At 49.8% G+C, this 27,460-nt stretch overlaps 1 protein-coding gene across 19 annotated transcripts in view; it reads left to right on the top strand.

Moving 5' to 3' along the window:
- The window catches only part of Atxn7l1 (ataxin 7 like 1), a 214,293-nt gene that overhangs the window by 167,290 nt on the left and 19,543 nt on the right, over positions 1-27,460 (top strand). For all 19 annotated transcript variants that reach the window (XR_012907774.1, XR_012907772.1, XR_012907773.1 and 16 more), the window contains 3 exons: positions 15,577-15,848; positions 18,542-18,624; positions 19,474-19,730. Coding sequence is in view for 16 of the 19 variants with exons in the window: in XM_075948699.1 (XP_075804814.1) it covers positions 15,577-15,848; positions 18,542-18,624; positions 19,474-19,730 (612 nt within the window). In the remaining 3 variants the exon portion in view is untranslated. The remainder of the gene's footprint in view (positions 1-15,576; positions 15,849-18,541; positions 18,625-19,473; positions 19,731-27,460) is intronic.

Below are 27,460 nucleotides of genomic sequence, written 5' to 3'. Positions count from 1 at the left end.
CACAGAGTTGCTACGCTAGCTTGCGCAGCGTGAGCTGTGTGATTCAATAATGGCCGTCCTACACCCTGGAGAGGCTGCAAATCCAGCAGCTTCTCAGTCTGAAAGGCTGGAGGCCTCAGCAGTCCCAGCCTCGCCCCGGAGGCCTGGGGAATTTACGGAGAGAGCCACCAGTCTTCAGGAGACAAGGGAAGGTGGGAGAAACTGGATTCCCATGTTGGTGGAAGATGGCAGCCATAGTTGACAGGGGCAGAGAAGACACACCCACCAGCAGGGGCGAAGGTGAGCTGGTGGAAAACAACAGGTATGGCCTGGAAGGAACCCAGCCCTGAACTAGAGGCAAGAAAAGTGAGTTCGAAGCCAGACTCTACCCTGGACTTGCTGTGTGTCCTCAAGGAAGTCACTTGGCATCCCTGTGTCTCATTTGAAGCCCGATTTCTAAATCACAGCCCTCTCAAGCTCCCCATTGCCTGCTAAGTCTGAGTGAGCTCAAAACAGGCAGTAACTCACTGAGGCTTCTCCCAGCCCCCTAAGTAGGTGTATTAAATGCACGTTGGGACTAGAGAGATGGCTCAGCAGCTAAAAGCAGTGGTTGCTTTCCAAAAGAGCCAAGTTTAATTCCCAGCAACCACATGTCAGCTAACAATCAGCGGATCTGATGCCCTCTCCTGGCTTCTGTGGGCACCAGGCCCACACACGGTACACAGACATACACACAGGAAAAACAACACCCACATAAGGTAAAATTTAAACATGTATGTTGGCTTTCAAAACTTTTTCTTACATAGCAGCTGAAAGTTGCATTACCCCTGGTAAGCTGAGGAGTGGCTTCATCTGGTGGCCTCTTTTGAGTCCTCAGCCTGGCTTGGATGCCCTTCTCCTGTTCTGTTCATATTTAGTATTGGGTCCTGAAGGCTACAGCATATGGTTGTGCAGGTTGTGAACTGCATCAACATGGCTAGGGGTGAAGATTGTCAGTCTATTGGGACCCTGAACTGCAGGCCTTTGTTCCCAGCTTGCATAAAGCTCTATATGTAACATTAGTGGGACCTGTGCACCCCCAGTTCTTCTTATAGTGGCCACATAGTTATTATTCTAGGTGCCCATTAAATATTGAGTAAAGACAGAGGCATGTTCTAGTGCCAGGGGAAGAGAGAGCGGGGGGGACCGGGGTAATAGATAGTAATGGGTCATCAGGGGGGACCGGGGTAATAGATAGTAATGGGTCGTCAGGGGGGACCGGGGTAATAGATAGTAATGGGTCATCAGGGGGGAACCGGGGTAATAGATAGTAATGGGTCGTCAGGGGGGACCGGGGTAATAGATAGTAATGGGTCATCAGGGGGGACCGGGGTAATAGATAGTAATGGGTCATCAGGGGGGACCGGGGTAATAGATAGTAATGGGTCATCAGGGGGGACCGGGGTAATAGATAGTAATGGGTCATCAGGGGGGACCGGGGTAATAGATAGTAATGGGTCATCAGGGGGGACCGGGGTAATAGATAGTAATGGGTCATCAGAATTGAAAGAGGGTCTCTGTGTCGGTGGTAGGGCTCACTCTTAATTTAGTAGGCAATAAGGAAGTTGAGAAATTCTGAGAAGGGTGTGGTTTAGAATCACAAACTTCACCAACTGTTTAGCCTTGAAAATGAGATCATACATGCTGAGTGACTAGCTCAAAGTCACACACACTATCCGTGCATAGTCTGGCTTTGAACTTGCTTTTCTTTCTGGAGAGCTAAGTTCAGATTTCCCTCATCCACATAAGAAAAGGGTGGTAGCAGGAGCCTGGGGGTGACTCTGTTGTAAAAGGCCTGACCCACAAACACGAGGACCTAAGTTCACATTCCCAAAGCTCACATACAAGTCAGGGACAGCAGTGTGTTTCTGGCGACGGGCTGACGGGATGGACAGGCAGACCCCTGAAAACCGCTGACCAGCCAATCTACTCAAACCAATGAGCCTCTGTTTCTCTAAAAAGCCCATCTCAAAAACTACATTGGAAGTCAGTCAAGGAAGACACTCAGCTCCTCGCTCTGTGTCTGTGTACACTCACAAACACATGTACACATTCACACAAACACACAAACATACCACACACATGCACACATACACAAGAAAAAAATGACCTCAGATCATGTCAATCAATTTAATTTGGGCAAAGTCTCTAAAAGAAGGAGCCTACTGCCGGGAGGTGGTGGCGCACGCCTTTAATCCCAGCACTTGGGAGGCAGAGGCAGGCGGATCTCTGTGAGTTCGAGACCAGCCTGGTCTACAAGAGCTAGTTCCAGGACAGGCTCCAAAACCACAGAGAAACCCTGTCTCAAAAAACAAAAAAAAAAAAAAAAAAAAAAAAGAAGGAGCCTACTTTATGTATGGTCAGTGGTGGGTCTGATTCGTTGCAGCAGCCCAGTGCCGGGGCCCAGCGCCCTAAGGGAATAGTGTACCACATATGCATAGCCCGGGGAATGCTCCAAATTCCAAGTTTGGTTTCTGGGCTGGCGGTGCAGCTCCTCCCATGCGTAGGGGCCTGGGTGGAGCGAACCATGTAGAGAATGAAAAGAATAGTCTTGAGTTGCATAGCCTCCCTAGCAGCATCAAGGAAGACTAGAGGAGCATTCTTGAAGCATTGAGAAGAGTGAGGGTATTTTTACACAGTCCAGGTGAGGTATGGAGAGGGCCTAGACTCCAGGAAGGGGTGGTGGCACCCTGAAGGCTTAGCATGGGTGCCTTTGGAGAGGTCTGAGACATACCTGCAAAGAAGTATATCATCCTGGGGTTCAGGAGAGAGGTTGGGGCGGAACAGAAGTTGAGATTCGTTCTTGTAGACAGGACATTGACATCATGGTATAGATGGGACCTCCTGGAAAGGATCGTCACCATTCTTAACGCCCCATTTCACTGGTCACCTTGTTCTCAGTTCTTTCTCATTTACTCCCTCCTGGCCAACAACCCGATACCCTGGCACCCTGCTCTCGGCCTGTGGCATCTCGTTTTTGCCTGTGATGTCCTCTCCCCACGATGCTCTCTGTGTCTGGTCCACGATACATTCTGCTTCCTTTATTCCTCCTGCTCAGGGGTGGCACGGTGGCCCCAGCATCGTGTCCCCAGCACGGGGTGTCCCCAACATGGTGTCCCCAGCACGGTGTCCCCAGCACGGGGTGTCCCCAGCACGGGGTGTCCCCAGCATGGTGTCCCCAGCACGGTGTCCCCAGCACGGGGTGTCCCTAGCACAGTGTCCCCAGCACAGTGGCTCGTTGGCAGTTGTGCAATCCAGGAACTGCCATCACTAGCACTTGTTGAACTGAATGTCAGACAGAACCAAAGAGGTCTGTTGAAGGGGTCGGTATGAGCTCCTGGAGGCAGTAGCCTTCTGTATAAAGCATTTGGACTAGCAGTGTCCAGTGTAAAAACCGTGTGTGTCCACACGTCCCACTCTAAACTCACAGCCACCTTGAAAAAAGCGAAAAGCAACATGGAATTAATTTTCAGCAGTATATTTTCTTTAACCCAATACCGCCACATGTCATCATTTTAACACGTGATTAGTAAGTTAGTCCATGTTCTCTTGGTTCTGATCCGCCTCAATGTCATCATTTCAACACGTGATTAGTAAGTTAGTCCATGTTCTCTTGGTTCTGATCCGCCTCAATGTCATCATTTCAACACGTGATTAGTAAGTTAGTCCATGTTCTCTTGGTTCTGATCCACCTCAATGTCATCATTTCAACATGTGATTAGTAAGTTAGTCCATGTTCTCTTGGTTCTGATCCTGTCCTCCCTTCCGCAATCATGGCAACCCTGTGGATCTTTAACCTCGAGGGCACGTCTGAGTTTACAGGACTATTCAATCCATTGTCGGATATTATTAAAAACTAGAAACTGTCTAGTAGAGTGATGTGTGCAAGTCATCCCAAACACACTTAAAACTCTGTCATGACTAAATCCAGTTTTTCTTTGTAAGTTGTTGTGAATTTGAACTTTTAGAATTCCGTTCCTGAGTCAGAGGGCAGTGCTACTCCACAGTGGCCAAGCAGTCACCAGTGGCTGCTATCAGAGAGAACTAAGTAGTCACCAGTGGCTACTACCAGAGAGCTCAGGCCTCCATGTCTTTCCGAGTGACCCTGCATGGAGACCTCTGGGTCTTGCACTTGCAAGTCCATTGATCGGTCTCTTGTGGAGTGGAAGGGACACTGCCTCTTCTCTTGTGTTAGCCTGGCATTCTAGACCTGTAGCGGGAAGAGGAGGGAGACACCCAGAGGATACCCAACCAGAGGCTCTTTCCAACTGAGTTCCGAATTGACTCCTAAGGCCACAGAAGCACACAGCATCTCCTGCCTGTTTGACTGGGCAGCCTTGCCCTGCTCTTTGGTAGCAGGCAGGAGGACATCCTTTCGCAAGCGTCTCAGATTCGAAGGCATGGGTATAAACAGCGCCCCCAAGGCAGGCTGATCCCTTGGTGTTTTCACACAAGATGGAATAGTCTGCAGCTATGAGACTTTGTCCTTTCTGTGGTTTAGTAGGGAGGGGGGAAACCACTTTAAATAGGAAGAAGGGGAGGTTGGACATGGTAATTCATGCCCTTAGTCCCAGTGTTCCAGAGTTCTTGTCCATCCGTGTCTGTGTGGAGAGTTTCAGGGCTCCATAGTGAGACCCTGTCTCAAAAATAAACAAATACTTAAGTAATAAGTGAATCAAACATTTAGAAGAAAAGTGGAAGGTGGTGAGATGGCTTAACAGGTAAAGCGCTTGAGTTCCGTCCTCAGAACAAACTCCAGGATGTCCCCTGACACCTATGCGGCTTTGTGCCGTGTATGTACCCTCCCCACCCCTGCACAATGAGAAAGAGAGAAAGGGAAGAGAGGGGAGCCAGGCTAGTAGTGCAGGCTTGTAAGCTCAGCTACTTGGGAGCCTGAGGCAGGGGGTTCAAGGCCTGCCTGGGCTCCAGAATAAGTTCAAAGCTAGACTGGACAACTTGGCAAGACTCCATCTCCAAAGAGGGCTAGGCGAGGCTCAGTGGTGACGCACATGCCTAAGTACATGAGTTCAGCTCCCGGCACTGCTAAAGAGGAGGAGGAGGAAGAGGAGGAGGAGGAAGAGGAGGAGGGCATCCTCATGTCACTAAGTCCGTCCCGTGCGAACTGCTTGAGAATGCGCATATAGCAGTCTGTTGGTCTTTGACCTGCAGCTCTCTGAACTCTCTCCTCCAGTTTGCCTGCCTGCTACAGATCACCCTTGAGGAGGTCAGCAGCTCCCTCCGAATGCCTGGCTAGTGTCCCTGTAGTCCACAGTGACAGAGTGAGGTGGGCAAGATGATTTAGTTCCTAAAGACACTGGGAATATAACCGTAGCCCCAGCACTCAGGGCGCTGAGGTGGGAAGACAATGTGAGCCTGAAGAAGACTGAGAGAGAGAGAGAGAGAGACAGACAGACAGAGACAGAGAGAGACAGAGACCAAGACAGAGAGACAGAGACAGAGAGAGAGAGACAGAGAGAGACAGGGAGGGGAAATTCTGGTTGTTTGGTCTTTGGCATCACAGTGAACCTTTCATCCTTTGTTACGAGTCCTGGCTCAACCAGGTACCAGGCCCCAGCAGAGTGACTTTCCCAGCCGCTGCCCCCCCCCCACAATCCCAGCCGGCCCTGGCACACAGATAGAGAACTTGAATCCACTGATGTTGACTGGATGTGAGCAACAGCAGGGAAGACTTGGGAAGAGGTTTTCCTGCCCTGGGTGGCTTGTTGCCTTCTCCCTGAGCCTTATCAACCTGCGCGTGTGTGTTGAATGCTAAATATGCTCTGCCATTAAAAACACAGGAGATGAGCCTTCTGCTCCAGAAGGAAGATGAAACCAAAGCAAAGAAAAATCGGCAGCCCCTGGGCCTTCCTGTATACGCCCTATGGCATAGTAGGGGAGGGGCTCCTCCCAGATATTTTTGGGGTTTTTTTTGGAAATGGGAGGTGATTCTTCTGGGAGAGAAGGGTGTGTGTGGGTGTTCATGTGTCCTGGAAGTCTTGCCGGTGCTTTATGTAGAGGGGCCCAGCCAGATGCCTGTGGGAGAGACCTGGGGTTTAGCTCATCTTGCATGGTGCTGCCATGAATTGGGGGCAGGATGGATGATTCCCAGAAGCAACGGGGAGTCATTATCAGGGCTTCCATGCAGGCTGTGAAATCTTCCACTTTCAGTGCACACCCACCCTCCACACACATGCATACACACACACGCACACGTACACACGCTGCCAGAGGAAGGGGTGTGTCCCTGCTCTGCTCAGAACTCATCAGTGACTTGCGGTTGTTTGCCGTGAGTGAAAAATCAAACCCACTCATGCTGAACTGCAGCAGGAGGAGGTAAAAGGGGCGAGCAGATGAACAGATGAGGGAAGATAGATAGGCCAGGATATTCAAACTCTAGGCAGGAAAATAAGGTCCCTTCCTGGACTAGGAGGCACCAAGAATATACACATGAAGTCCCTCAGGGTTCTGGTTTCCAGATGAGTGAAGGTAAGGACAATGGACAGCTCCCTGGAAGCCAACTCCAGTGGCCACCAGAGAGAAAAACAGCCCTAGCATCCACCCGTGGGAAAGGGGCAAAAGTCGTGGTGGAAAAAAGTGTGAAACCTGAGGCTTGGTGACCGTGTCTTTCATGGGTGGTCAGCGTGTCACGATTTTAGGGTGCCTTCACCGCCCTGGTCACATGTGAGACTAAGATAGAGAGATACAGTGATTGGCCCAGACTCCGTGCGCAGCTGGACAGTGGCAGACTAGTCTCTGGCTTCCAGAGGACCATGCTCAGGGTGGCCTGAAGTTTTAAGCCTCATTCACTTTGCTGAATGAGCTGGGAAAGCTGGGGAAAGACAGGGAAATGTCACAAGAGAAAGAGGCGTGGTGAAGGATTTACCTCAGTGTAAAAGTCTTGTGTTTAGTCCCCGGTGCTGGGGTGGGAGTCTGGGAAGTACAGGGGAAAAAATAGGGAGGGTGTGCCAGCAGAACAACCCAGCACACAGAAAGGCCAGAGCCTTGAGTATATGGTGATGTAGGGGGAACCCATCAGGGCTGTAGGGGAAAGTGCCTGATCCACTGAGGTCAGAGGGCTACGGTACTAAGTTAGTCTGTGAGGTTGCACATTCTCTCTCTCTCTCTCTCTCTCTCTCTCTCTCTCTCTCTCTCTCTCCCCTCTCTCTCTCTCTCTCTCTCTCTCTCTCTCTCTCTCTCTCTCTCTGTGTGTGTGTGGTATGTGTGTAGCATGCACATGAAAGCCACCAAGCTATTGGGGACACCCTATCACCTGTAGGAATTTTCACCCAGGTTTGGTGGGTGATGCTAAGGCCTGCACTAATTGTGCAGAAGGAGCCCATTCTTTAGGGCACACAGTGTGACCAAGCTGGAATTCAGGGAAGAACCAAGGTCTCTAAGTGGCTAGCCTTGTGGTAAGAGTAGAGTTGTTTAGGGTACGGTGTGGTTTCCTGTGTGTTGGTGTAAAGACTAAGACCAGACTCTTGAAAGGTTTTTCCTATGGGCTCGACTTTCTGAATAGAGGTGGTTTAGGTACAAAACTCTCCTGTCCAGGATTGGCTTGCAATACAAAATGAGTAAGAACTGGGCATGATGGTGAACTCCTGTAATCTAAGCACTTGGGAGTCTTGGTGCAGGAGGATCACTATGAGTTAGAGCCTAGCCCGAGCAACAGAGCAAGACCTTGTCTCAAATGGAATAAAAATAAAAGCCTTACAGCAACAAAACCAAAAGATGACTCAGTAAATAAAGTGCTTGCCACACAAATATAAGGATTGAAGCTTGAATCCCCAGAATTCATGTAAAACTGAATATATGCACTGTAATTCCAGTACACCTCCAGCAACATGAGTGACTGGGGACCCGCTAGCCTGGGCTATATTCCTCAGCAACATGGGGAGCTTGGAAACCCGCTAGCCTGGGATATGCAGCCATGAATAAGAGACTCTGCTTCAAACAAGATAGAAGGTGAGGTTGTCCTCAGACATCCACACGTGGAAGGTAGCACCCACCAATACCCACATCCTCACATGAAATACACACATGCACATGCACACACATATACATACATGTGAAAAAGCAAAGGTAGCTGTGATGACCCACACCTATACCAGCAGACACAGAATGATCACTGCAAGTTCAAAACCAGTCTGGTCTACATACCAATTCCATACCAGCTAGAAATATGTGAGACATCTAGAGACAGACAGACAGACAGAAAAACAGAGAGAGAGAGAGAGAGAGAGAGAGAGAGAGAGAGAGAGAGAGAGAGAGAATATGAATGAAAATGAACGAACGAGAATATTTCCCATTGCTCTTCTCTGAGGTAAATGGGAGCAGCTGGTCTTAGAGTTCCTGGCCATTTTCTTGTGTTCAGAGTGATTCCTTAAAGGGAGAGGCTAGGGATGGGGTTCCAGGGTCAGCTCAGTTGTCCGCTCCCACTCTCAGTAAGGCTTTCTTACAGCTCCAGTAGTGGGAGCCAATGACCTCTGGTGGCCACAAAGGGAAGTGTTCGCACTTGCTGTTCCAGAGTAGAGCCAGCTCAGCTCTAAGCCATTGCTTAGATTCTTCCAGAGTCAGCCTAAGCCACAGTCCCTAGTTCGCTCTCCGTGGCCCTCATGCTATTTCTGCAATGACTTGACTCTTGATGACCAGCTGTCTGAATTGTGTGTCTGTGGGTCTTAGTTACGGGGCAACTCACCAAGGACCTGGTAGGCTCTGGAGAGCATGGCCCAAGGCCCATTGCACACATAGTTGGTCCCAGGGCAGCCTATGCAGCAACAGGTGCCAGACTGTTTGGCTCCATTCTCTACTCCAGCTTGCTGATTCTTCCACAGTCTTAGGTTACCTAGCAATCCTTGGTCTCCAGGTGGGGCTAGAGACCTCTTTCTGAGCTCCACACCCCAGGAACCCAGAATAACAGACTCCCAAGGAGACTGGAACTAGGTGTCTGCTTCATCCTCTGGAACAGCCTAGAGGTGGACACATAGCCTCTCCAGAAAACGAAGGTGCCCCTGGAGCGTAACTCCACCACACACACACACACACACACACACACACACACACACACACACACACCAATGCTGCTGGACTGCAAGAATTGGCCTAGGTAGAGGAGGATGAGTTTCCTGCCTACTCTGCTCCCAGAAAGCTCTATCCAGATGCAAGCTCCGGTGATTAGCCCCGGCTTGGGAGTGCCTATGGGTTGAGAAGCGGGACGAAGAGTCCTTGACGAGGGCATGGAATGAATTGTTCCCCACGTCTGTTTTTCCTCTCCACTGTACTCCCAGATTTGCCAGAACATTGACAAGGCACAGACCCTCAGTTCAGTGCTTGTCATTAGTGAGCATGTGTGTGTGTGTGAGTGTGTGTGTGTGTACATGTGGAGGTCAGCTTCAGGTGTTAACAGGTGGCATCTTCCTTTTTTGTTGTTTTTTTTTTCTCTGAGACTCACCAAGCAGGCTAGGCTGTCTGCCCTTGAGCCAGATGATCCTCCTGTCCCCAATTCCCCAGCACTAGCATCACAGGCCTGCTCCACCAGGTGCAGCCTTTTCTATGCTATATGCCTGCTGGCTGGCAGCCTCCAGTCCTCCTGCTGACCTAGAAGCCCTTTCCCCAGGACGCTGTCTCCCCAGCCCCTTCTTCCCTAGTCTTTGCTTCTGACCCCCTTCTACCGTACATCAAAGTGAGGTTATTCAGATGCCTGTGCCCACCCACACACTTCTAACTTGTCTCAGGGGGACATCAGTCCCCTCAACAATGGAGCTAGGAAGCTAAGCCTTGCTTCCATGCCCCACTACTGGTGAAGATGTAGAGATCCCCATATATTCCAACCCTACTGCCAGGACGTCCCCCTCCTCAGCAGCTGTGTGGTCTGACCACATTCCCCAGTTTACTGAGTGTGTGCTGTGTGGGAGAGAGTCCAAACCACGCAGCTAGTGCACACGCCTCCACCACGGTATTACGTTAGCCCTGCAGGCTTCTTATTTATGGGTCTTCTCTTTTGTTTGATAAAGGCATTTACAAAGTTTTTCTAGATACCTCAAAAGCAGGGCGAGGGGGACCTACCCATTCATCAGGATGTATGTGGTCCTAGCATGGTAGGATCCTATGGCTGTTCTTTACATTGCTTCTTAGTGGGACCACCCGACTCCCAAACCTTCCAGACTGTCCCTAATATTTCTTCAACTTAAAGAATTGTGATTAGAAATAATTTCCCAGTGGCAGCCTTCTCCCTAACCCCTCAGTGCATCTATGAGTGCCAAAGTAGAATTCCTACTCTGGGAGCATGTTAAAAGAAGCTTACGTTTCTCTTTATTGGATGATCCGATGCTGCTACCTACCACTTGGAAGGCAGGAGGCTGGGTGAGACAGCCTACCAAGGGTCTGCCAATAAACCAGAGACTCTGAAAATTCTGCCCGGGCAATCGCACAGGCGTGCGGATCTTTGTCGGATGAAGCAGTGGAACAAGCCAGACAGCCACGAATTCACATCAGATGCATAACCCACAGCACAAATACCATATGTCCTCACGCTCCTGCCTGTCAAATCCATCTTTCCCCCATTCTGTTGAGTAGAGAGGCTGGCAATAATTTCTGCAAACCTAGAGACTTTCTGAACTATCCTATTAAGGCCTGTCTGTCGATGACAGAATAGACCATGCTCACCACGAAGGAAGGCATGGCTGGCAGGGGCAGCTGGCCCTGCAGCCCGGCAGTGACTCTCACAGTGACACCATCATGATTCTCCACCTCTGCTCTTTTGCAGACATCACTGGGCGGGGAGGGGAATCTACTTGATGCCAAGAGAACCATTTTTTTTTCTTAAAGCCAGAAGACCTGCCTTGGTAGAGGGGTAGAAAGATCGATTCAGACAGGCCAAGCACGCAGGAGGAAGACAAGGGGAGCCAAGGCAGAAGGTAGTCACCTCGGTGGTGCAGGGGTTGAGGGAGGGCCCATGCCCCTGGGCACTTTCCCAGGACCAAGTGGAGGAGGCAGAGATGTGTGTGCTCTTAGGGTACTAGATGCAGCCGGAACGAACTGCAGCCCTGGGTTCCCCAAAAGATTTTGTGCCAGACCTACAGAACAGACATTGTGAAAGCAGCAGGGACTTCACGGGGCTCCTCTCTCATTTTCAAACACAGCCTTTCAAGGGAAAGACAGTAGTGAGTTGGCCAATGCCATGAGTGTTGAGAATGGAGTGAAGGCATTCCTCTAGGTGGAAGGGGAAAGGGCTTTGGGGGGCTTTGGGTCCCTTCCCAGACTCGCTTATCACCTCCACACACAGAGAAGTTCTTTGCTTAGTCTGTGCTCTGGGTGCTGTCACCTAACCAACTCCCCGCAGCCCCCCCCCATATGTGGAAACTTTTTGCTTGGTGTGGTGGTTGCAGAGACGATGAGAAATGACCACCCCGTGAAAGCAGGGTCAGACTATTTGGCTTCTTTCCAGGCCAGGGGGCAGGGGGAATTAAACCTGTACTTAAAGGTTCACTGTCATCTGAAGGAGCCCGAGGCTGATGCGGGGAAGTGAGGGCAGAGGTGTGGGGACCAGAAGGAGAAGAGCAGCAGGCAGTTCTGAGCTAGTGGCTTGCTGTGGCTGCACTAACCCAGTGGGATAGAGACAGGTGCAGACGGCTGCATGGGGTGCAGGTAGGCTGAGGGTGGAGCTTCCAACACCCACCTGATCTCTCAGCTCTAGAGATCTGCTTGGGGCCAGATGCCCATGACTGTGTGCGCCGTCTTGTGCCCACTCATGTCCTCTGTTCATCACTTTAGGGTCTTGGGCCAGCACTACTGGAGAAAGGAGACTGGCTAGAATGTGTGCTGGGGCCAGGGTACGGATGGCAAGATCCTTCCCACCATCTCAGTGTCATAGAGCTGCCTCCTTTCCCACCTTCCCTCACCTCCCCTTCTCAGACCCAGCCGGAAGTCAGGTGACCTGCGAAAAGCCCAGGTCCTTTGCTGGAGAGAACAGCAACCCGGGAGAGTAGTACCAGGGACAGCTCCCCATTGCAGTGCACTCATTTCTGTCGGTGGGCGAATCCCCTCAGAATTCCTGCTGGAGAGATTGTATCCCCCTTCTCTCACGTCTGATGACTCGCTGCCTGCTCACCTAACATCCGGGATACCTACTTGGTGGCTATCTGATTTCTGACCCACAAGGGCTTTAGAATTCTCCATCAGGTTCTCCTGACCAGCATTTGCCATTCTTAGTCCACAGGACTGCCTGTCACTTCCTTTCCTGTTTCTTGTGGATTCCATCTCTACTCCCTGCCTGTGGGTCCCAGGTACCAAAAAGTAGATATTAAAGTCCAGCTGACATCCTAGAAGCAGAGATGATACAGAAAATAATGGACAGTAGAGGAAATCCCACAGTAAGACATCAAATAAGGGCACCAGTAGGCAACCAGGAAGAGTTAGAAGGCACCAGCCATGGGTTAGCTGCCATGCTGGCTGTGACGTCATCGGTTAGCTGTCATGTTGACTGTGATGTCATGGGTCAGCTGCCATGTTGGCTGTGGCGTCATGGGTTGGCTGCCATGTTGATTGATGCCATGGGTTAGCTGCGATGTTGGCTGTGATGTCATGGATTAGCTGCCATGTTGGCTGTGACGTCATTGCTTAGCTGCCATGTTGACTATGACGTCAGCCAGGTCCCCCATATGCATGTGGCTGCCTTGAAGAATACATTTGACAGCGATCGTTGACTCCAGAGGAGACTGTGAGCATGGGGGGTGCCGGGCAATTGCTCCGGGCCATGCCATCCCAGGCATCATCCTGCTGAAGTCAAGGACACTTGACACAGAAACAGGAGACCCTTCTGTGTACTCAAGCCTGCAATTTGAAAGTCCTCGTTTCCTTTTGTGAAGTAACATGGCATGCATATGTGTGTGTATATATATACACCTAAAGATCTATATCCACATAGATATAAAACTTATGTATACACATGTGCGCAGACTTGCTGAAGCAGAGTTTAGGTTGTGTGAATCCTGTGATTTATGGAGTTGTCACTTGGTACTCTAAGTGATGATATAATGTATAACATAAAAACTACCATCTTCACTTCTGGCCTTCTTTTCACCTTACGCAGCTGAAACTCTACACTGAGTCCATGGGGTCCCCCCGCCCCCACCACTGTTCTGCCTTGTGTCTGCCTGGCTCTAGCTACTGTGGGTGCCTCATGTCAGTGGGGTCACTGCTGGTCCTTAGTTACTGGCTTGCTTTACTCTGCATACTGTCCTCGGGGTCCAGCCACGGGTCGGGATTTCCTTCCTCTGTAAAGCTGGATAGTAGCATCTGTGTGCTGTGTCAACGGCATTTGGTCAGCTTCCGCCCTGTGGCTACCACTGCCAGGTCCAAAGATGTAAAGACATCCCTTCAAGATGCTCATTTCTAAACTGGGAGGGGCGAGCGTAAAACAGCTGTCATCCCAGACTCGGGACGCGAGGCAGGACAACTAGGGGTTCAAGGCCAGTGTTGGCTACATAGCAAGTTCAAAGCCAGCCTGGGCTGCTTGAGACAATGTCTCAAAGGGAGAAAAAAAGGGGGGGGCCTGATTCCTGTAACTTATGCTTTTTTAAGTTGGATGAGGAAATGAGTCAAGAAGAATTATATTTCATACTGTCCCATAGTTTGCATTCTTTGTCATGGCATCTTTTTATATTCTTAGTCTGTTTTCTGCTTCTGTGATAATACCACAAACTTTGTGATTTATAATGGAAATAAATCTGCACCATACAGTGAGACAGCTATAAGGTCCAAGGCCAAGATGTCGTCATCTGCTGAGGATCTTCTTCTTCAGCACAGCACAGTGGAGAGAGTCACCAGATGAGGAGCAGGAAGGCTGAGAGCTCAGACCTCTTCTCCTCTTCCTATAAAGCCATTAGCCCCATTGTAGAGCCCCACCCATATGACGTCATCTGATCCCAATTACTTCCCGAAGCCCCACTCCCCCACTCCCAAACACTGTCAACCTGGGCGTCTGGAGGTTTAAAGTTCTAACACATGAACTTTGAGGGGTGCTAATTTCGCCAGGGAATGTCTCTGTGGCTTCTCAGCATCCTCCCATTCAAGAGAGTTTCTGGAGCTGTTCTTTAGTAAGTAGATGTGAGTACTTAGAGAATCCCCCCTAAACAGATTAAAAAACAAAACAAAACAGGTTAGCCCCATCTCAGTGACTACAACACGGAGCATCACAGAAAACACTATTCCCATTTCCCTTCTCCTGAGCTTCACGTCCCCAAACTACCTTTCTGCAGGCTGAGAAAATTCATGTCCCGTGGGGAAAGTCTAAAATGTCCAGCTTCAATCTGTTCCACCAAGACCTACAACTAACATCTGTGGTTCTGTTTCCAAATCAGAACGATGGCAAAGGATGACGAGTTGCTAAAATAATTTCATGAACAACTCGATCAAAGAAATGATCTGTGAACATGGCTTAGAGAAGTAAGAGCCAGCCAGCCATGTGGACAGACAGGATTCCTCCCTGCCAAAACCAGCCTCTCTTTCATGCCATACACTGTCTGCAGGCATTCGAGAGCCACATATTCCCCGACATTTGGCATTCAAACCGCTAAGCAGCTCCACTCTCTACGCTCAGAGGTGATTGTGGAGCCGAAGTGTTAGCAGTCTACCCTCCTGCCAGGAGAAAAGGGAATCTGGTTCAGAGACCAAAGCAAAACTTATTCATCTCATCTTTCAAGACCCCGAGACACATCCCCCCGCAGCCCCCCGGACACAGGGTCCTCTTACATTAAAGAGCAGCAGAAATCAAACGCACGCGCCTTCCTGGAGAAGTAGCAGGGGCGTGGGGCGAAGGTGACAGGCTGTGCAAAAGGAATGCACACCTTTGTGTTCTCGCCTTCTTAAAATTCATCCTCTCACCTGCCAGTCTGGAGAATTGCCTATTTACATAACTAGCTGCCTAAAATGGAATATCGGATAACGGTACATGGCGCCTCGCTCAATTTAAGCCCATCCTCGGGATGCAAGCATGATCCAGCAGCCCTCCGACAGCAGCGTGCCCCACACTGGCCTGCAGCCATGCTCCGTGGGGTGTGAGCCTGTCAGCACTCTGGCAGCTGAAGCAGATGTCAGGCCTGGATGGGGCCTGGGTGGGAGACAACCCACAAGCCAGAGGACGGGGAGGGGACCTGATTCCAAGGCAGCAGGCTGTCTCCAGGGCACAGACTACCTGCCTTCCTGAACTTCACAGCAGTGGCCTTGTTTTGACCCAAGGTGCTGTGTCAGAGAGGACCACATATAGGGCCTGAGAAGTGGGGGAATCAGAGGACCCATAGGGACAGTCATCCTGGGAGGTAATCAGTCTGCACTTATCTATCCCGGGCACTGTGCCAGCCTCGCCCCCCCCCACCCGTCGATCCTTTTCACAACACAAATCTCCCACCCATCAAAATGGGAATCAGCTGCTCACTTCCAGGAGGAGCATAAACAAGTGGTAAGGAAGCGTTCTGATAACGATAATCGGGTGTAGCTCCCCGGTGGACCTGATGGATCAAAGAAGGCAGCCGTGCATGTGTGTTCCCTTATTTTTTTCAGCGTTCCAGTTCCGGTAGTCAGTTTAGAGAAAATTCCTAACCTAGTGAAGGCAGATGGTGCCAATGTCAAAATGAACCCTACGACCACGACCGCAGCCACTTCCTCCTCTGCTGTCACCACCCCACCGTTAATTAAGCCCGCCTTGATGTCCAAGCCGGTGCCACCGTCACCAGAGAAGATCTTAAACGGCAAGGCGGTTCTCTCGGCCGCCATAGACAAGAAGCACCCAAACGGCGCCAAAACCAGCAACAAGCCTTACCGGAGACTCTCAGGTATGTCATTGTGGTTAGAGTCTGGCTCGTGCTAGGACTAAAACCGAGTCACACCTGTAACTGGTGATGTGTTCATGGAGCTGGACGGCTCTTTCCTTTCAAGGGTGACTTGGAGCGTACCGGCTCTGGCATCTAGAAACACCAGGCAGGATTAGTGCTCTCATGCACCCCAATGCAGATGAGGTCTCCCCGGCCGAGTTTCAGCGTTATCTATCCGACAAGCCCAGGAAGTAGGAGACTCTGCCTCAACCAACAGGCGTAGACTCTGATGGTCTTGTTAGCCTGGTGGTCCAATACAGACACGCCACACTGGCATGATTCCAGCTGACGCCTTGCTGTTGTTCGTGGGCTACCCATGACGTGGTGGGTAGGATAGCCCACTCAGTGACTGTGCTGCAGAGGGAATTGTAACCTCTGCTCTTCAGCCTCCCGCTTTTCTTGGCTAATTCTGCAGTTGGGGCTGGGGCTGCCTTCTGCCCTGTGGTCAGGCTGGAGTTCTCAAGGGGGTTATACAGACCAACAGAGCGGATAGGGGTGTCAGGATGTCTCTCAGGTCAGTCCTCTGAAGAGACACATGGCCACTCAGAGGCGACAACTGCCACTTTACGGGATGACGTTTGCTTTGGATCTGTTGTGGGACTGAGCATGGCTTGTTCTGACATCTCCGAGTGACTGGAAGAAGCCACGCACTTCATAGTCATGGGCCCTGTCTAAGGGTAGCTAGGAAAAACAAAATACAGAGACAGCCACCCTTGAGGATGTGGCTTTCTGGTGCAGGCATGGATTTTCAGCACCCAGGGAGGTGTGGGCAGCTTTTAAATACTACTTCATAATTAATTGGGTTTTCTATCTTATATCTGTATCTAAAAATTGTGTTTTAAAAGTACTTGGGCCTACCAAAAACATTGAGAGACAACTCCTCACCTCTCCCCGTGTTCTGCTTACCCACAATCAAGATAAGGGGAGTGCATCATAGGATTTCATTGCACGGACTCAGCCCCCCATTGCTAGCTCTCTTCCCAAATGGAATGTGCTGGTTAACTGGGCAGAGGTGGGTGGCCACACCCCAGTGTGTGTGTGTGTGTGTGTGTGTGTGTGTGTGTGTGTGTGTCTTTGTTGGCCTGCGCAGTGTCTAGAGGCTGCGGGTCCCTTATTGCTGCATTAACACTACCTTGGCATCTTCCAGCCTGTGGTGGAATTTTGTGTTTTGTGGGTTGTCTTGTCCCAATGGGTCCTTTGCTTGTCTCTACCTCTCTCACAGATTCAACAGCCAGCTCCTATCCTTAGCCAAAACCCTGTTCAGTTCCCATATGAGGTGCTGTGTGGGTCTGGGCACAGGCCCGATGCTGGCAGACCGAAATGAAAGACCTCAGCAGCAGGCAGCCTGGCATCTAGCACCTGCTTGCCCGCTGCCTGCTGGACCGAGCTCTCTGTGTGGAAAGGGAGGGAGACATTTTCATGGCCATGGGCGGGGAGGGGGAAACAGTTTCTACAGCCCCACAAGCCCTTTTGCGGCCCCTTCCCGACCTCCAGACCTTTGAAAATAGAATATTCATTTATTATGCTCCAAGTTTACACCAGTAAATGCACCCAGTGTCTGGCTAAGGAACTCTCTTCAGTTTGCAGCCTTCAAGGCCCTTACAGACACCTCCCTTTTCTAGAGACCTGGCACCTCCTTAACGGGCCCCCTCTCCACTCTTCACACCCAGAGAGCTGTGGCCTTCCTGCTCTGCAGGACTGAGGTGTTTGCTGGTACCTTCCAGAAACAGCACAGATTTCCCTAAAGCCTGAGGGTCCTAGAGAGATTGCCACACATCCCCACATTTTGCAGGTGTGGTAAGCGGTTTTGTAAGCCCCAAAGAGGTGAAGGATCGCAAGAGGCATCAAAAGAACAGTTAGCAGTTACTTCCATGGAGGCTCTCAACGGTCCGGACAGAAAGGAGGACACCGGGAAAGCGGTCGTCCTCAGTCATTCTTCACCCCCCAGGCCCCTGTGTCCTGTTTCTCCTCCCGGGTAGCATCTGGGCGAGGACTATGTACAGACAGCACAAGCTATAGGGTTAGCAGGCTGCTTTTCCTGTGCCTTCAAGTTCAGCCCCACAGAGGCACACTGCCACACTTTCTCCTGCCCCTGCCTGTGGCATGCCAGAGTGGAATATTCTTGATCTGCGAGACTGTGTGGAAGGCCTTCTCCAAAGGCCTTTGTGAGGCACGTGAGTGGCCGTATTGACACGTCAGTGGACAAGCTCCCACGGCAATGCATAAACCAGGAAGGCAGACAGAGGCCCCCATGGGTTCTCCAGAAGAAAGGGAGCATTTTTGGGTTTCAGGTGGGCCTCCTTGCTCTGCAGCCGTGGTGCTCACAGTGCCAAGGACCTGGGGGACTGTTTTAAGTTAAATAAAGTATTGCAAGCACAAGGTCCTTCCCTTCTGCCACCTGCTCCTGCCCTGTCCCCCGCGCTGCCCTGTAGCAGGCTCGGAATGTCTGGGTTCATAGTGGAGCTCCATTTCCCCTGAGTGATTCTTGAAGCATTTTAGCAGCTGGTTGGGGGGAAGAAAAGCAAAACAAAACAGATTGCCTGACAATGTCTCACTTGTTGGTGCAAATGTGCATTTTTTTTAAATGTAGTCTTAATGCCAAATCCTATCTAGTCTCCTTTTTTCTTATATTTTTTGTTTGTTTCTTAAACCAGAGAGAGAATTTGACCCAAATAAACACTGTGGAGTATTGGATCCCGAGACAAAGAAACCTTGCACAAGATCCCTCACCTGCAAGGTATTTCTCTTTCCATAAAAAAGAAAATACTTCCTGCTCTTGCTGGGGCCTTTGTCGATGTGTTTGCATGCCACTCTGCGCACGCGGCAGGGTGTGGAACCTCGACACGACCTCCAGCTGTTCTTTGTAAGGGAAATGCTTTCTTCTCTGTCCACGGTAGCATAGTGCCTGCCTCAAGCTGGCTGGCTTTTTAAGGGGAAGAAGGAAAGAAAAAAAAAATCCACCCTAGGCTTCCCGTGTTACTTGGGAGGCCAGACAGTAAATTGTATTTATAGGCACTCACAGGCGGTTCTAAAGCCTGCTACGTTTTAATGTATGCAGGAACGGCGGCGGTGGCGGCGGCGGCAGCGCCCAGAAAGGCAGCCCCGGAGGGGAGGATGAGATGCTACTCCCTGATCTAGCCCCTCGGGGTGGCCAGGGGACAGGCGGACCCCTGGCGTCCGCCACTGGGCAGCCTCAAGCCCCAGATTTCCTCTTGTCCTTCTAGTGCCTCGAGGGGTCCAGGGTATGGCCCTGTTTGCCTGGGCCAACTGGAGCCTCCCACCCGCACCTGCGTTGACTCTAGCTTGGCCCTCGCGGGTGTCATTCATCTGAGGTGGTCCTGGGTTCCGCGCAGAAGCTGTCTGGAGGAAGCCTTGGCTTCTTAACACCTGGAGTGTAGGGCATGGTTGCGTCCGTCCGAGCGGTCTCTGCCTCTTCCCGGCCACAGAACAGGAGCTGTTGCCTTGAAGTTGACTTTGCCAAGCATCTTTCATTGCCTGTGGTTGCAATTTCGGAAATGCGGGCCGCGGGGAAGCAGGTTTATGTGCTGATCAAAGAGGCTGTGCTTCTCCTCTCTCTTCTCCGTAGACCCACTCGCTGAGCCACCGCAGAGCGGTCCCAGGCCGGAGAAAGCAATTTGACCTCCTCTTGGCGGAGCACAAAGCCAAGTCGCGGGAGAAAGAAGTGAAAGAGCACCTCCTGACTTCCACTAGGGAAATACTTCCAAACCCGCCGCCGCCGGGACCAGTGCCCGACGCTCTGCAAGGGTCTTCCGGGAACGCGGTGGCAGAGCCCAAAGTACCATCCCCACCAAAAGCCAGGCCGCTCAACTCTGTACTTCCTAGGTAAGTCGGTATGGGCGTTGAAGCAGCCTCAGTCAAGGCACTCTCCCGTGTTCGGGGCTTTGTGTTTTAATGAGAGCTCCTAGTCCAACCGTCCATGGCTCTGTGAGCCTAAGGGGCTCATCCCTGTGCTGGCCACACAGCACTCAACAGATTTTCCTGCTGCAGCCAGGGTCATCAGCCTTCCTCACAGACCTTTTATCAGACAGTGTGTGTTTTTACAGAGCGCTGGGAGATTGGCACGTCAACCACCCAGCAGCTTCCTGTCTGCCTGGGTTTTTATGTTCTTTGAAGACTCCTGGGGAAGCCTGGGTAGAGAAGTAGCTAGAACAACTTCTAAGCTCCTTCTTGCGTACATATCACAATTCCTGATGACTTATTTTCACAATGCTTCCATGGTCGGGATGAAGGGGAGATCAGCCACGTGGAGGGTGAGCCACCTGTTCGGTGGCACTGAACAGGTGGGCAAGAACAGGAAACAGAATTACAATCCATTTGGATTAAAAGGCAATTTAAGGTCTGTGAATGTTTGTTTTGATGGGCAGGAGGCCAATTTCCAGGTAACAGGACCAGAACTAACAGCATGCATTCAAAAGTGTTTACAGAGGACTCGCTCCAGAACCAAAGTGTTGTCTGGCAAGGGGAGAGAGAAAAATGCAACCTGACCCTCCTTTCCAAAAACATAGAGTTTAGCAAGCAAGAGAAGACCCAAATGTTCATGCTTGACTTAAAAAGGAAATAATGCTATTCATTCAGCAAGAAGTACGAATAGCTGTATTATCTATTTTTTTTTATAATTAGATGAATGAATGTGTCCCAAAGGGTCATTGTTCAACACCAAGTAAGCTTTGAAAGAACATCATTAGAAAAGAGCAAGGAGATGGCTTTTAAATCAGCAATCTATCTGGGCTGGGTCAGAGCTGGTGGCGTGCACATTCAATCCCAGCACGCAGGAGGCAGAGACAGGCCAGTCTCTGTGACTTCCAGGTCAACTTGGTCTAAGTTCCAAGTCATCCAGGGCTACACAGGGAAACCCTGCTTCAGAAAGCCAAGCAACAACAACAACACAAAGTGAAAATCTATTTGGTAGCAGTTGTTCACGATCTTCTACCTGTTCAGTTTGAGGGAACCTGGACCCCGTCTTACCACAGTGCCTCTGTAGTATGGTCCAGTCCAGCCCCAGGCACTCAGGAGCAGACAGCTTTACCAGTTAACTTAAACTCCTAAATTAACTGCCAGGGCTTCTGTCACTGTAGACATTTATATTGTTGCAGCCCTTTTCTTTGCAAGATCGTTTTATAATTACTTGTCACTAGGAAGCCAGGTATTGGTCAAAGTGTTACCCCTATTTTAGAGTTGAGGAGACAACTATATTCCAGAATTCTGGGCTTTGACTGTATAAGCAGAGGCGCCCCATTTTCCAAGATCCCTTGTCGATGCTTGAAACTGCAGTTAAAAACAAACCCTGCACAGTCTATGTTTCTTTCTATACATGTATTCCTATGATAAAACATAATGTATAAATTGGGCACTGCAACTAATAATAAAATAAAATAAAACAGTTATAAAATATATTGTAATAAAACCATCAGCATTACTATCCCTGCACTATGGGACCCTGATTAAATAAAGTAATGGTTACTTGAATTCATATACTACTACACTGTTGCAGTTGATCTGAAAATGGCCACTGACTAAGGGGGCAACTATAAAGCATGGGTACATTAACAATGGCTGGATACATTAACAATGGCTGACTTGCATCCAGGAGGGCACAGAGTGGGACCACCCACCATTTCCCCATACTCCTGAGCACTGCACGTGCTAGGAATTTATGAACTATTGGTGCATACAATTGTCTATTTAATATTTTTAGACCTCATTTGACCATGAGTGACTGAGACTGGTAAGGGCAGGCTATGTAGAGTGACTTTCCATTTTTTTGTAGCTCGGGAACCTTTTCTTCCTCACAACTCATCCTTCCACAGTACCTGATACTGGTAGACTGGTCTCTACCTAAAACCACGTGTACCCAGAGCCATTATCTCCGCCCCCCCATCCAGGGATCATGGGGGATTCTCCAATGATTCCTCAAGCAGCACAAGTTTGATAGCTCTTTTGGGGGATGAGAAGGGGTCCCATGTAGCCCAGGCTCACCTCGGAATCTCTACAATCATCCTGCTTTGACCTGAGTGCGGACCACACACATGTCTTGTGAACTCTTTCATTAAACACTTCTCCAGCAAATTTAGCTGATGGAGGCTCGCTTTATCAGTGGTGTCCTGAGTTAACAGTGGAGTAAGAGAGTAGCTGCTGAAAACAGCACAGGGAGGAAGCCTTAAGGGTCCTCTCAGGTTTGGCCCTTGCATTTTAGGAGAATGTCCACTTATGTTTTCATCAGGAAGCAGCAGACCTGGATACGTTTCATTTTGAAATGAATGTCTTACAAGGAAAAGAAACAAACCATCATGGCAAATGTTAACGAGTGGATCATCCTTTAGGACAGAGCTGGACTCTTCCAAAGTGAATGAATGTATGGGAACAAAGTCCTCAGGTTAACAAAATCCTGTGCAGTCAGGTGGAAAAGGCATGATCAGAATTTAACATGAAAATCACACAAAACCTCCAGGAGCAGACGTTTGCTCCTAGAAATGATATATACAATAGATACTTCACCCATATTAACAAGTTTAACAAGTAAAGATAGATATCACACATGAGTGGGATTTTTTTTTTTTTAGACAGGGTTTCTCTGTGTAACAGCCCTGGCTGTCCTGAAACTCACTCTGACCTTAAACCCACAGAGTTCCACCTGCCTCTGCCTCCCGCATGCTAGGATTAAAGGAGTGTGCCACCACTGCTCAGCTATTACTCCGCTGTTTGATGACCTTCACTGCAACCCATTCTTGTCAAGGATTGCTAACAAAGAGACTTGGGTCTTTGAGTTCAAGAATCATAACTTTCGTTGGGCTCGATGGCACACACTTGCAGTCTCCATAATCAGAAGGGTATCAAGAATTTAACACCAGCCTGGGCTACATTATGAGTTACAGCGTAAATTAGATAACAAGAGTTGCAACAGGATTGAAGCAGGAACCTCTCTCTCTCTCTCTCTCTCTCTCTCTCTCTCTCTCTCTCTCTCTCTCTCACACACACACACACACACACACACACACACACCACACACACCCGTGCTTTCTAACTAGATAAGATCAGGTGTGGCTCAGATTCCCTCCAACCTCAGGTTGCCTGGGTATAAAATGGAGCTAATAGAAATTTAACGATGGGCCTGGAGAGATGACTTGATGGCTAGCAGTGCTCACCTCTCTCTCTCTCTCTCTCTCTCTCTCTCTCTCTCTCTCTCTCTCTCTCTCTCTCTTTCTCTCTCTCACTGAGATAGGGTGCTACATAATCTCTCTGTATCTCTGGCTGTTCTGGAACCTACTCTACACCAGGTTGGCCTTGACCTCACAGAGCCCCACCCTCCACCGTCTCCTGAGTGCTGGGATGAAAGGCCAGTGCTTCCACACCTGTTGGCATTTACTGCTCTTGCAGAGGATGAGGATTCAATTTTCAGTACCCACCTAGCAACACACAGCTACTGTAACTCCAATTCCAGGGGCCCTGGTGCCGTCTTCCGGCCCCTAAGAGCACCAGCCACATGTGTGGTGTACGTAAGCAAGTATACCCCAGCCGTGGTCACGTGGTCATTTTGTGTTGCTGTTAAAATAAAATCACCTGACTCTAGGCAGTGTATAAAGGAAAGAGGTTCATCTGGCTCACAGTTCTGGTGATTAGGAAGTCCAAGCAGCTGGTCCAGGCTCCAACCTCGCTAAGGTCTTCTCTAGCTGCGTTGTGCTTGATGGAGCCACAGAAGGGAAACTACCATCTGCAGAGTAAACACGCATATGCGCTAAGAAGCCGGACAGAGAGAGGTCAGGCTTCCTCTCGTGTATGGAGGTTGGTGCTCTTATAACCTAGTTAGCTTGCTTGAAAAGATTCCATTTTAACACCACCACCCTGGGAACCAAGCTTACAAGATAGGAGCCTTTGGGGGATAGCCCTTATCCAAATTATTTAAATTATAGTAACCCCTGATTCCATTTCCTTGTCCTCTGCTCTAAGGGAACACATTGCCTGCCCCTAGAAAGCCCAAGCCTTATGGGTCGTAGCCCAGCCAAATGCATCCACACTGTATCGGAAAGTAGAGGACCACAGAGCCCACCTGGACTGTGATGGCCCAGGCTATCTCTCTGAGTAGGAGGGAGGGGAGACAGACTGTGGAAACCAGTGTCAGTAATGGGTGTTGCCCTGGGTATATTGCACACATCCAGACTAATGTACAAGGTGGTCAATCCCAGACCGCCTTACATCGTCAGGAGTGGTGTGAAGACGGGTAGGAGGTCTGTGGGTTGCCCAGTGAGGACGGGGGTATGGATGGAGTGCATCAGGAGGGCCTTCTTGCCACATGGCACACTTTTGTTGTCCTCAACTTCTGCATCTGTGACGTCTCAGCCAACGTTTCAGTTCAAGGAGACTTGAAAGCCAACAGATGCAGATGGTATTATTTTTCTTTTATTTTTGTTTGTGTGTTTTTTAAAGATTTGCATTTGTTTATTTACCTGGTTATTTTGTGTGTGTGTGTGTGTGTGTGTGTGTGTGAGAGAGAGAGAGAGAGAGAGAGAGAGAGAGAGAGAGAGAGAGAGAGAGAGAGAGAGAGTTGTGATCGGTCCAATGTGGGCCCTGGGAATTGAACTCAGGTCCTCTGAAAGAACAAGAGGTTCTTTCTGCTAATTGCTAAGCCATCTCTCCAGCTCCATTCGTTTTTGTTTTGTGGAGAGGAGACAGGATCATTCTACATAGCCCAGCTGAGCCTCAAATTTACTAGATAGTCTAGACCTCAAAACTGCAATTCTTGGCGGGACATGGCGATGCATGCCTTTCATCCCAGGATGCGGGAGGTAGGGGCAGGTGGATCTCAGAGTCCAAGGCCTAGGTGGTGTCATTCCCTTTGTCACCTGAGTCCTCACTTAGTGGCAAGGATAAGAACGTGTGTGGTCCTCACCCTTAGAATGACTCCGTGAAGATCGCTCTCACACTGAATACTCAGACAGATGGCCGCCAGGCTCCTGCAGACAGGCAGGCTGAGATGTCGTGTGTAGCTCCCTGAGTGCCAGACAGGCAGGTGGAGAAGGGCAGATGATGTGAGTGTCGAGGGCAGAGTGAACAGCAAGTGCATGATCTTGAATGTGCGTTGGTACTCTGCTCACTAGACTCTAGTGACTTCTTCCCACCACTTCCTAAGCCTTGTTTCTTCTGAAGTGTGGTTGCTTCCCGTAAAAGCCCCTTCCTGGTTCCACCTGGAGTTCTGCACTCAGTTGGAGGCCCTAATAATGTCCCCCACCCCGTCATCCCCAGGAGGATGCAGACAGACATACAGAGAGAAGTCTCATCGGCGCTCCTGTGTGTGGGGGTGCCCACAGACCACCTCAGAGCCCATTCGGTCAGTTCTGGGTCTTGTTCCACTCTCCTTCTCACTAATTTCCTCTGTCCACCTCCTTCCCTCTTTTATCTGGCAACTAGAACTTACTATCGAGTGTTTCAACCATCTTTTCTTTAATTAAACTTCATTTTTATCAAAGTTATATATGGGTTCATAGTTCAAAAATCAAATAGTGCCAGAAAGCTCAGAAGAAAAAACAGCCGCTCTTGCCAGTGGGGTGGGTGTATTTCTGCTGTGCCGGCTCCTGGCTCCTGCGGCGTTCCTGTCTCTGCCTTGCTTCTCTGCTTTGATGGAGTAGTTCCTTCGGTGGCTGCCCGTGAAGAGGTTCGTGGGAGATCAATTTTAGAGTCCTTACCCAGCAAGCACATTTTCATTCTGCGTTAACACTGAATAGATGATCTCTTTGAGTATACAACTAGATTGGAAATCACTTCCCTGCAGAATTTCGAAGCCATTTTCCCATCGATGGCTGGCACAGGGAGTCTCTGCCACAAAGTTTAACATCCTGACTCCTATCTCTTTGTCCTGGGGCACTGAAAGTTCTCAGGGGTGTCTCTAATGTGTCTAATTTTCATCATTTACTTGCACTTCTTGGAAAGCAAGGCTCACTGGACAGCCCAGGCTGGCTTTGAACTCGAGATCCTCCTGCCTCTGCCTTTTTTTATTTTTTTAAATTTATTTTTAATTAAAAATTTCCACCTCCTCCCATTTCCCTCCCCCTCCCCCATTCCCCTTCCCCTTCCTCTCCAGTCCAAAGAACAGTCAGGGTTCCCTGCCCTGTGGAAAGTCCAAGCCCCCCCCCCATCCAGGTCTAGGAAGGTGAGCATCCAAACAGACTAGGCTCCCGTACATGCAGTAGGAAGAACGCCATCACACCTCAGGCAACAGAAAGCTCTCTGGCTGTAGCTCCTTTTCAGTTGGTTGAAGTGGGTACTTGTTTTCCTGTTGCATCTTAGATACCTTTTGCCCCACAGTTGTCTGTATTTTCCATTTCTTGTCTTCTTCTTAGTTGAATGCTGGGCATTTTTTTCCCTGATCTTTTAGTTTACTTTTTTTCCTTTAAATTCCTTGTACTTTGTGAAAGATTGTCTTTTAGTTTATTCTTGATTGTGTGTGTGTGTGTGTACTTGGAGGCCAGAGAGGACACTAGTGGCCGCCTCTTGCTACCCACCTTGTTCCTTTGAGGGAGGGTCCCCCTTTGAGCCTTGGAGCTCTAGAGATGCTAGGCTATTGCTGACAATACACACCTGGAAGAGAGGTCCCAGCAAGTTGGCAGGAAGCCTCCATGTGGAGCTGCAACCCAAGAGAGGGTCTGGTCACCAGGCAGGAGGATTCCCTGCAGCTGGAATGCTGCTCGATGTCGGGCCTGCTTAGGCGCCTGTCCTTAAGGACAGCCCCTGGCTTCTGTCTGCAGCCTGCACCTCACTCCTGCTTTCTGACGTGCTTGGAAGCCTGTGTCTGTGGCCTCTCCAGTTCACCTTCTCTGACCTTTGTTTCTCCTGAGAATGTTGGGTCTTGCCAGGCATGGTAGTATTTGGTAGATGTGGAGATGACTGCACGGAAACCAACTACGTATTCAGCTACGTTTCATCTTCGTTTATAGTTTACTTTTTTTTTTATTGAGGTAGGGTTGCACTATATAGCCCAGGCTGGCTTTGAACTCAATATATAGCCAAGGCTGCCTTTGAACTCCTGATCCTACTGCCTTAAACAGGAGGGTTTGCAGCCCCTCAGTAGGTGTAGGTACCGGGCTTCCTATCCCCAGCCACATTATCTAAATGTCTACGAAAACCTGCTCAGAGGTGTATCAGTTCAGGTGGGAATAGCAGAACCCTGAGCTATGGACACTTGTGTCCTTATGATATATCTTGAATGTGACAAGGAATCCACAGGTGAGGGGGTGCCAATCCCCAGAGATGGGTTTCTTCTTTTCTCCCCCTCCATGTGTGCGTTGGGGGAGTGGTACCCCATGAAGTCTGTTCTCTCCTTCCACCTTTATGTAGCTCCCGAATATTAAACTCAGGTCACCGGCAGCCAGTGCTTTTGACCACTGCGGATCTCAATGGCCCTCTTCCCCCCCACACACCTTTTAAAAAAGAAAAAAAAATCCTTCGAATTATCCTTCAAATCTTGTAGCAAGATGGCCACAGCTGTCCCAGGTCCAGATGAAGCTGAGACCATTCCATCTGTGTGCTTCAGCCATTCGCTTGGATATCATCTATATTCCAAG

Source organism: Microtus pennsylvanicus, chromosome 14, assembly GCF_037038515.1.
Source record: "Microtus pennsylvanicus isolate mMicPen1 chromosome 14, mMicPen1.hap1, whole genome shotgun sequence".
Lineage (NCBI taxonomy): Eukaryota > Metazoa > Chordata > Mammalia > Rodentia > Cricetidae > Microtus > Microtus pennsylvanicus.
This window is presented reverse-complemented; position numbering and strand designations above follow the sequence as displayed.